The 11345-nt window shown below is 36.5% G+C and overlaps 1 protein-coding gene across 1 annotated transcript in view; it reads left to right on the forward strand.

The window, feature by feature from the left end:
• The window catches only part of LOC122747093 (bax inhibitor 1-like), a 72518-nt gene extending 61411 nt beyond the window's left edge, over positions 1-11107 (forward strand). Inside the window, exon 4 of the mRNA XM_043993317.1 lies at positions 10352-11107. Coding sequence (XP_043849252.1) covers positions 10352-11107 — 756 coding nt within the window. The remainder of the gene's footprint in view (positions 1-10351) is intronic.
• The last annotated feature ends 238 nt before the right edge of the window (positions 11108-11345 follow it).

Below are 11345 nucleotides of genomic sequence, written 5' to 3' on the forward strand. Positions count from 1 at the left end.
AAGTATAATAGTGTGCTTTGGGTAGGATTCTTGGTTGGTACAATAATTATGAAAAGTAATTTAGAACCTTTCCCCCTCTAGTAACTAAACTATATATACTATTCAAATGCCTTTCAATGTGCATCTACCAGAATGTTTGAAAAAATATAGAGAAAGGACCTATATGTACAGGAATATAACCATTGTTATTATTATTTTTTGTAGCAAACAACTGGAAACAAAATAGGTGTCCCTCAGTCAGTGAATATAAATTAATTTCTATATGTAAATGCAATGTGAGTTTATACCACAATAAAAATTATGAATATGATCACTTCAGAGAAATATGGAAATACTGAAATGAAGTAATATAAAGTGAAACAAAACAAACTAAAAGAAAAATGCATGCAATGACCATAATAATGTGAGGGGGAAGAACTGAAAGTGGACAGAACTCTGACCAAACAAGAGCCAAATCATAACATCCCAAAGATAAAACCAACCTTCTCTCTCTTGGCAGCAAGATAATTACTTGGGTTTAAGAAAGAGGAGTGTTCTCAGCTGCAGCTAATGTGGGTTTGTTTTATTGTAACTATTTATATTTGTTAAATGGGAAGGCTTCTACTCTTTTCTGGGGAAGAGGTGGTTCATGGGTAGTGCTATACACAGAAAAACAACAAGAACACATTTTAATAGAATTTACATATTTATTATTACATATTTTCCATATTATTTACATGTATTACATATTATTTAAATATATTGCATATGATTTTTATTACATATTTAACACAATTAACATATTTGCAGAATGAAAAAAGTATAGAAGGGAAGTATAGAAGGGAACATCAATAAAGCAAACTTGTTCCAACTTTTTAAAATTGCATACTCACATATATACACCTATTCACATATACTCATATTGATATATGTTTATATATACATATATTTCCTTTAAAAACAAAATTATGCAATAGTACAATCTGTCATAAATTCCTCAGCCTTATTGTTTGTATCTTAAAATTGTTGTCAGCTGATGATAATTAAGTTGACAATTAAAAAATGTGTTATGAATTTTCCTGTTTTATGAAATAGAAACTACAAATCAAAATATTAAGTTTGTCTTTGTTATTAATAGTTATAAAAATGAGCATAGGATCTAAAGTTGGATGGGCCTTCAGAGGTCATAGAGTCCAACCTCTTCATAGACAGTTAAGGAAACTGATTGCACTCCCCTCAGTGGCTACAATTTGTCTTTCTACTAATTGGCCCAGACAACTACTCATTCTGAGTTTTTAATGTCTTTATTTCATAGTTATTCTGTCTTTGGTTTGTTAGACTCCTAGCTAGCACTTCTGCCTAGTGTCATTGTGTCCAATTGCCTTATTTTTAATTTTATTTTCTAATTCTAAATCTACTGTGGGAAGGGCAATAAATGAATGAATAAACATTTTAAAAATATTTACAGTCTAACGGATAGTGCTAAGCTTATGGTGCAAATAGAAAAAAAAATAAGATAGTCCCTCTTTTCAAAGGGTTCATATTTTAATGAGGAAGACAACGTATATGGAAGGTTTCAGTTGCAAGTGAGATGGAAAAGTCCCATTATCCTTAGGGTAAAGTGTTAAAGCAGATGTTAATGCCTCTTCTTTAATATTGTTTGCAGTGATAAAATCATCAGTTTTAAATTATTGGAAATTAGGTAATCAATCTCATTAGAAACCTGTCTAAAATCAATGAATGAAAACACCTTTATCGAGTGTTTACTTTGGCAGAAACAGAGTAAAGAAGATAAAATAAGCCCTTAGTAAAGATCTGATTCACTTCCTTAAGAATAAAATACATGAACTTCCACACCTTGTCCTGAAAAATCCATTTCGACTAGTTAGAGGGTTCACCTCCCCTCAGGCCTCTTTTCTCTTTTTCAAATGGAATAGCTGGGTAAACTCCAAATAAATGAATGATCTTGTTCTATTTTAGCATGAAAATATTACTCTCCAAATCGGTATCATGTTAGACTCAGTGCTTCTACATACATTATCTGATTTTCTCCTTAGAACATCCCTGTTAAGAAGAGAAGAGGCATTTTATTATTACCTTTTGACAGATGGGGAAAATTGAAGTTAAATAGTTAAGTGATTTCCCCAAGATCATTTAACTCTTAAAGGGTGGAAATGGGCCATAAGCTGTGGGCTTCTGACTACAAGGCAGGAACTCTATGCACTATTCTAAAGTATACCATATTCAGGGATAAGATGGGTAGGAGACAAGCTGGTCCTATGATATCATTGCTATAGGGAAGTTCGATGAAGGTAACTTCATTTAGTAATTTAGATCAATCCTGCAATGCACAGTCTCAGAGATTTGTCTGAGGTATGAAGGAATTATGTCATGGGCAGAAAGTGAACCCAGATGCTCTTAACTCTGTGGTTGCCTCTCTATACAACACAATATACTTCTTTTCACACCATACCATACAAAAACATTCACTAAATAGGTGTGCTGTGGATAAGATTGGGCTTAATTAAGTGATGTACCAAGTTGAAGTCACTGTACCTGAGGAGGATCAGCATGTGTGTGTGTGTGTGTGTGTGTGTGTGTGTGTGTGTGTGTGCGTGCGCTCGCGTGTCTGTCTGTCTGTCTGTCTGTCACTCTCTCTCTTTGTCTTTGTCTCTCTCTCTGTCCCTGTCTCTGTTTCTGTATATAAGGAAAAGAGACACGTTTTTCTGGGTACTTCACATTCATCAACCTGTGTAGAAAAGCGTATGGTAAACTAAAATTATGAAATCATTTATGTTGTTTCATTCTATTCCACCACTGAGGTATAAGCAAAACACCATATGGACGAGTGTTGGTTATATATTATAAAGTTTTATAAAACTGGTTCAATGTGGATATTTTTATTAGAATTATATGAACTTTGGCTGAATATCTTAAAAATTTATAAGACTAAGCATGTCCCTAGAATTGATTTTAAACTGCATTGAAATTATTGTTTGTTATATTTTAGGTGTTTTTTTTTCTGATTTGTCCTTCATCTTTACTTCTGAAAGTGCCAAGGAATGTGTCCTATCTGTCGTGACACCAAGGGTCTTGGAAATAATGAAGGCTAATATCCTTATTTTATAAGTAAGACCCCAGAGAGGTCAAGTATCAAGCTGAGTAAGGAACTGGGGAGGAAGAGGGCCAGGACCTGAATCCCAGACCTCTGAATACATACATACATACATACATACATACATACATACATACATACATACATACATACATATACGTACAGTGACAATGCCATTACACCAGCTTGACATGGTAAGCAATCAATGAATATGATAAAGGCCATACTTTCATCTTTCTGATCAGTTTAGTCCAGCAAATATTTATTCATTCATTTGTTCATTTATTTGCTTGCTTATTTATTCATTCATCTATCTACTTATTTGTTTGTTTGACTGCTAGTCACATGATGTTTCAGGCACAGATTAATTACTAGAAGTAGTTCTAAGCAGTCTTCACCTGAAATATTATTCCAATCTAATTTCTTAGCCATAAAAGTATTTATTCACTCTGATATCTCAATCTTTTAATTCTTAGGAGTGATTTTGCAGGTTCTTCTAATCTCTCATCATTTGAATTTGCACTTATTTTTCCAGTTATCCCTAGAAGAATGGACTTGAGTCATACAGAATTTATGTGGCATCTACGTTGTTGAATGACTGTGATCCAAAGTCAAATTAGAAAAAAAAATGACTACATTGTATTCATGCAATAGTAATATTTTGATTGCCATGGAGAGAGACCAAACAGCTGACACATGTTGAAGCCTGCTTTTGGAAGCAGCTCTCAAAGTAAAATACAACAGCCCTCAAAGTGAAATACAAGGAAAGAATTAAGACTGTACCTATGATTTAACTGAGAAAGAGAATTGGCCTATATGAGGCAATTCCTCTACCATATAGGTCCGTAATTTTACAATTCCCATTTTTCTAGAGTTTAAAAGTCAACTAAGGGGTTAAATGACTTGCACAGTGGAACACAACCAGCGTATATCAGGGACCTCCTAGCTCCAGTGGATTGCTGTCTTTCCACTCTGCCAAGTTGGCTCTTCTCCAAAAACATAGAATGAATCAAAACAAAGATTATTTATCATAGAGAATGAATTCCTAGTTGTTATCTCCATACCTTCCTTTGAATATACTGCCCATTTCCTGTCTAGCTTCTAGTTCCATTGACTTCAAATGGATCATTGTACTTAATTCAACTCTGCAGGACATGAAAAACATCAGAAAATAGGTTTACTAGTGTAAAAAAAGAAAAAAAAAGGAGGATGACAATCAATCTCTAAGAAGCTTCCATATTAGAGCAAATTTAATTAAGTTACTAAAGTTGGAGTGGGGAGTTGGTGAGGTTGGGGGGAATGGTCAGTCTTCAAAATCACTGCAATATAAAACCTAAAGAAAGTAATGAATTTGAACAAAATGTTTAAAGGACCTAACAATCTCTTGCTTTCTTGGTCCACTGTAGGTAAAGGGTACCCTTAATTCCCTTTGTGTAACATTAAGCTGAGTAAATTCTGATTTTTTTCGCACCACCTAAGAATCTTGGAATAGTTTTTTAGTTATTTACCTAGTTTTAGAATAAGATCAAAGAATATAGGAAGTAGAACATCAGTCAAACTACCACAGAGATTGTCACTGTATTATAAACTCATTCTTAAGGTAAATCAAGGGAGGTTTGTAGCCATAGCTGACCAGGATTTTATATGGTATTCTTTTTTTTTTGTTTGTTTTCTTTGTGGGGCAATTGGGGTTAAGTGACTTGCCCAGGGTCACACAGCTAGTAAGTGTCAAGTGTCTGAGGTCATATTTGAACTCAGGTCCTCCTGAATCCAGGGCCGGTACTCTATCCACTGCGCCACCTAGCTGCCCCTGACCAAGATTTTAACAAAGGATTTGGTAAAATATTTCATAATATTCTTATGGAAAGATGAGAGATATAGGCTGGGTGGCACTATAGTTAGATGGCTTAAGAACTGGTTGAATGTCCCGATTCGAGGAGTAGCTATTAACCATTCAAAGTCCATTTTGAGGAGGTATCTATTGGCGTATCTCAGGAATCTCTGAGGTCTGAAAAAATATCTCTAATATTTCCAGCAATGATTTCAATAAAAAAACTAGTTTGTGGCCAGACACACGTATATCTGTTATCTAAATACACACATAATGCTTTACTTTAATGTTGGTCATAGGGGGAAGGGCGGGGTCTGGATTAAGAGAAATGGAAAATTACTCTGTCCATGCAGGCCCTGGCACCAGACTACTTGATTTTGTTTCGTTTGAAGCCAGAAACCAGAAGTGTCTCCTGACTTTTTTTGATGCCATAATTTGTGGTTTCCTTGATATAAAACACATCCTTCGACCAACTGTGGATGTTTTATTAAGTCAATCAGTTTCATTATGATAACTAAAAGGTCTGAGAAACTGGTGAAAGATTCATTGGTGTCCATTGCAGGTTTTCCGGGATTTACTTTTCACTTTATCATGTTCTTCTGGGCATTTTTTTTTTTTTTTTAGTAATCATGGCAAGAAAAAAATCCCAACCTTATGCCAGACTTAATGGAAAACTGTGCTGGACTTTAAAATGAACTGGGTTCATTTTGTTTTTTAAATTAGATTGAATAATTTGTGATTATTGTAGCAAGAATATATGTGGAGGGGCAGTTAGGTGGCGCAGTGGATAGAGCACCGGCCCTGGAGTCAGGAGGACCTGAGTTCAAATCCGGCCTCAGACACTTAACACTTACTAGCTGTGTGACCCTGGGCAAGTCACTTAACCCCAATTGCCTCACTAAAAAAACAAAAACAAAGAAACAAAAAAAAGAATATATGTGTAAATTTTATCTTGCCCAGTTGAGTAAGTGCATCATCCAAGACAGCACCAAAAGGGTGATATAATGTGGGTGGCGGTGACTGGTTTCTTGTCAAAACTGATACAATGTACCATGGGGTAAAAATGCTATTTTAAAATAAAATTATAAATGTGAAAAAAGACTAGTTTGTAAGCTCATTGAAGAACTATTTTTAGCAATGCTGTGGAATAAGACATAGATGTTAAATTCGTCAAATTTTTAAATGACACAAAACTCGGAGAGATCCAAAGTACATGAAATAGAAGAGTCAAAATCTAAAGAGACTTTTCCCTTTGGAAAGAAGCCGTAAAGATGAAATTTTTTAAAAGGATGAATGTAAATTATTATACTAGGGTTAAAAAACTCAACTACAAAGGTACAAAATAGAGGAAATGTTAACATGTGGTTTGTTTTAAAAACTGGTGTGTTTTAGTAGACTTTCATCCAAATGTAGATCAGCTTCACAGCCCCAAAAGCTAATTTGACAGTGGGCTAATGCTAATAAAAGCTAACATATATATGGCTTTTACTATCTGTAAGACGCTATGCAATTATATTTCAATTTGTTCATCACAATAAATCTGGGAGACAGGTAATATTATAATCTACATTTTAGGGAGGAAGAAACTGAGACAGAGTTTAAGTAACTTGCATAGGTTCCTATAACTACTAAGTATTTGAGGGAAAATTTGAACTCAGGTCTTATGCTTATCTTCTTAGAAGAAAAAGATCCCTCCCTTAAGACCACTGAACTCTAAGTTTACTATTTTGCATATACAAATTAATGAATATTCTGTGAGTATAAAATTGGTTAGGTGAAGAATAAAATCATGCAAGAGCTTAATTTTCTCTCTGCTCTTAGGTAGGTATTCTTTGACATTGAAATATCTTCTTTCTTTTTGAGAAACTTTTTTTATTGTGCAAACAAGAAAAGACTAGAAGCATGAATAATAATTAGGATTTAATTTTGGTAATACCAGATCTAGAAAATTTCCTGCCATTGGTGAAAAAATGCACCTGTCACTCAAGGTAACCACATTTTCCCAGGGCAAATGGTACATTTCTCTTTGTTTAATTCTCATTTAAATTTTTGCCAAAGGAAAAGAGCTATCCCAAGTGACTGATGAACTTCGATGGCAATGAAAGTGAAGTATAATCCTCAGAATTAGTAGTCCAAATCTGGGAAAACAATACTGCTATGTACAGTACTTTGCAATATTCTCCCACACAAAATCTGCTAAGCAATTATTTTCTGGCAATAAAGATTCTTAAATTTCAGTAACTCATTATCTTTAAGTGGCAAAGGTAATATACAATCTGGGAGTCTGGAAAATTCCATTGCCCTTGAGTTGAAAGCACTACATGTTAAAGTAGGGCCAATGGCTGTCACAGAAAATATTTTGAAGGATGGTTTTTTTGGGGGGGAAACAACAAAAAGAATAACAAAAACAAATAACAATATCAAAAAAGAAAACATTAATTACAATGAAAGTCCATTGTCTTTCATGATGTGAAATCTTAGGACAAACATGCAAATACTGTCTATAGTCAAACAAGTTATATGTCCCTTTACCTCCTTTTGTCTTACTCTCCCCTCCCCTCCTATTCTCCTCTCCCCTTTTCTCCCCTCCCCTCTCCTCTTCTGTACTGTCTTCTCTTATTTCTTCTCTCAGTTCCCTTGTTCTGATTTTCTGACTTTGTCTCTGCCTGTCTCTCTCTTTCTTCTGTTTTACCTCTTAAGACTATTGCCAAAATTAAATTAAAAAAATAAACCACTAAGAATCATTGTATATCACCCATATATGACCTAACATCACTTTATCATTAATGAAATGTCTCTAATGTGTAAGGGAGGGGATTCCCTGTCCACTTTTTAATATAGTCACAAAAAGCTCAGGATCTAACTTAATTTAACTGAAAAAATAAGTCTTCTTACCTTACATGGAAAGAGCTGCTTTTTTGAAAACACTGAATTAACCTAAGTGAAATGATAGAGTCAAAGGGAAGCTTTGAGCAATTATCCAACTCTTGTAAAAATGGGAGGTCATTCATTACCTCACAAAGTAGCCCCTATCATTTTCATATAACTATAATTAAGCCAAATTTTGTTCTCTGCAACTTCTACCTAATGGGTCTAACTCTGCCTTTTTGGGTCATACAAAGGAATTCTGATCTACCTATAGGGAAGCAACATGGAATAGAGGGTTAAATTAGGAGTTAGTTGAGATTGGCAGCCACTGTACTCTTCTCAGAGAAAGGGGCTACTTTGCTAGAATTATCTGCTCCCGTAGTTTAAGGGATACAATTTTTAGGTTCAAACTAAACTCCTCAGCTATTTCTTAATGGAAAAGGAAGACCCTAAGATTTTTTAATGCTTGATAACTTTCTCACCAAATAAAATTTCTACAATGAACATACAAATAGCAGAGAAAACTATTTATTTCAATGCATCAGTAAATAGGAATCGGAAGAAATATACATAGGAGAATATATAATGGCACATGGAGTGAAAGAGCTCTTGCAGAGAAGCCAGGTAACTCAGCTCAACTAAGAGAGTGTGTCCTCTATGTTACCCAGGAAGGAAATTTTTAGAAATCTCTAGGCTTTCAAACTAAGGACAGAGACAGGATGAAAATTTACAGCTCTTCTTATGTCAATGTCCTCTCAGAGTCTTTTCTCAATTTAATTCATCAATTTTTAATAAGAAACTAGCATGTTCAAAAGTCTGTGTTAATCACTGGGTATACAGTCAGTCATTCAACTAGCGTTGAGTGAGCACATACTGTTGCGTCAGGCATTGTGCTAAGAAACGGGCAAACAAAAAGGAGAAAAGACAATCCTCACCATCACAATCTAATAGGGAGCACTCCACTTGGAAAAGCTTTGAAGATAATAGATTTTTGTCCCTGCCATGATCAAAGTGTTGGCGCACAACCATTCTCATCAGGATACAGTAGGTTACATATCTCCATATCTAAACTGAGTTAAATACCAAAAGGTGGGAGTGTGAGGTGGAGCTATTGAAATGTGATTTATTCCTTCAAAAAGTCTTTATTTCCTATGTACAGGGTACCACGATGTCAGGTGTTAGGGTGACAAAGCAAAAGTCAAACAGTTGCCTGTCAAGGAAGTTAAATTCTATCTGGGGATAAAATATGTATACAACCCCACCCCAAGACACAAAATGTAAAATTTAGTGTAAAGGGCACTAGCAGTTGGGCGAGATCAGAGAAGACATCATGGTCTGGACTGATCTTTGAAAGAGATGAGATTCTAAAAGGGAGAGGTGAGGTGAGATAGAATTTCTGGCCATGAAAGACACAATGTTTTCCTATCTCCTTCAGAATGGTAAGAATTACCAGAGAATGTTGGGTAGTTTCAGAAAGTCTACAAGGGCATAAGCCATGTAGGGGACTGTGGAAAGGAAAGAAGGCCAAGGAAGGTAAAGCCTGGAAGTGCTAAGGTCCCTTCTGCCCAGGTCTCTCTGGAGAAATGAGTTCTCTAGGGGCAGCTAGGTGGCGCAGTGGATAAAGCACCGGCCCTAGATTCAAGAAGACCTCAGTTCAAATCTGACCTCAGACACTTGACACTTACTAGCTGTAGTGTGACCCTGGGCAAGTCACTTAACCCTCATTGTCCCACAAAATGAATTTTCTCGTTCTTTGCTTGTGTTGTGCTGGGTTATTTCCCCTGTAGTTTCTCATCCTGAACTCCTGGTGTGTTCTTCCTCCTCCCTTCTGCCTTGTAGAATCCCTGGTTTCTCCTGAGCCTCAGCTCAAGAGCCACCTTCTAAAGGAAGGCTTTCCTGGTCTCCCTAGCTGCTAATGTTTTACCTTCCATCTGCTTTGGCAGCATCTATTATATATGTACTTTTTTACATGCCTGTTTTCTCTCCTATTACAACCATATGCTTCTTAGGCCAGAGGTATTTTGATCTATCTTTGCATCCCCAGCCCTTAGTACAGTGCCTAACAAGCAGTAAAGATTCAATATAGTTGATTGAGTGATTGAACATAATTTATTTCAAACCTACTAGAAATGATACAAGATAGGAAAACACAAGCAATGTCAGAGTGTATTTCTATCTCTTCTTCTATCTGTAGCTTCTACCCTAAGCTGTAGATGGTGAGATAATATAGATGCTGGATTTTATAATCCTTAAAGTTCTAGGCCAATATGATATATAATAGTTATTATCACTACCTTCATCTTCATCTATTGCCCATCTCCCAGATGCTGCTCCCTAGGTAACTGTAGAGTGTCTTGGGAGCTGGGGGGTAACTGGGAGAGTATGAAGTCCCTGACTTGCATGTTTCATGTGTTTATGACACCTACCTTGCATCTAATGGGCATGAAACTGAAGCTTCAACCATTTGCCAGGTCCCAGGGGTGGGGCGAGTGATGTCACACTCACCTGTGACACCCACCACATCCAAGTTCCAGGCAATTTGAAATCCAGAAGACTAGAGGCAAGATGGTGAAGACCTGGGAAATTCCGTACTCTTGGAAACCTTAAGTATGTTTTATTGGAAGACCAACTTGGCAGCCCTTTGGAGGATTACCCACCTCACTCCCTTTACCCAGAAGCACCTGAAGAAGGTCTATGCTAGCCTGGGCCTCTGTATGCTTGTGGCAGCCACAGGAGCCCACATGAATGTGGTTGCCCATTTCTTTCAGGCTGGATTCCTCTCAACTGTGAGTTCATTTGGATTGCTCTTTTGGCTGCTTATCACACCCCACAGAAATGACACTGAGCCGAAGAGACTGCTTCTGCTGGCCGGATTTGCTTTCCTCATAGGGGTTGGCTTGGGGCCTGAACTGGACTCATGCATCGCCATTGACTCCAACATTGTCCCCTCTTCCTTTCTGGGCACAACAATGACCTTCAGCTCTTTCACCCTGAACTCATTCTATGGCCAATGCATTAGCTGCCTCTACCTTGGTGGCATCTTGATGTCAGCCCTGAGCCTGATACTCATCTCTTACCTGGGGAACCTCTTCTTTATATCCACGTGGCTCTCTCAAGCAAACGTGTACATCGGGCTGGCATTCCTGTGTGGACTGGTGATTTTCGATACACAACTCATCATTGAAAAGGCAGAGAAAAAAGATGAAGATTACATCAGCCATTGCATGGACCTCTTCCTGGATTTTGTCACCCTCTTCAGGAGATTCATGGTGATCATTGAAATGAATGAAAAGGGCAAGCTGAGAAAGAAATAAAATGATGACTGTCTAGCATTTTTCTCATTGTCTTTCTTCCTACAACCCCCAATTTCCTCTTGACACACACCACAAGAGACACATCATTGAAAAAGAAAGGCATTGGTAAGAAACAAAACAAAACAAAACAAAACAAAAACTTTGACCCTTTCTAAGTTTTCTGTTGTGAGTCTTTGTTTTTGTTTTAAATTAGAAAACTGATTATCAGATCTTCTAAAATTCTAGCTTCATGATTCAT

The sequence above is a fragment of the Dromiciops gliroides genome, chromosome 3, assembly GCF_019393635.1.
Source record: "Dromiciops gliroides isolate mDroGli1 chromosome 3, mDroGli1.pri, whole genome shotgun sequence".
Taxonomy (NCBI): Eukaryota; Metazoa; Chordata; class Mammalia; order Microbiotheria; family Microbiotheriidae; genus Dromiciops; species Dromiciops gliroides.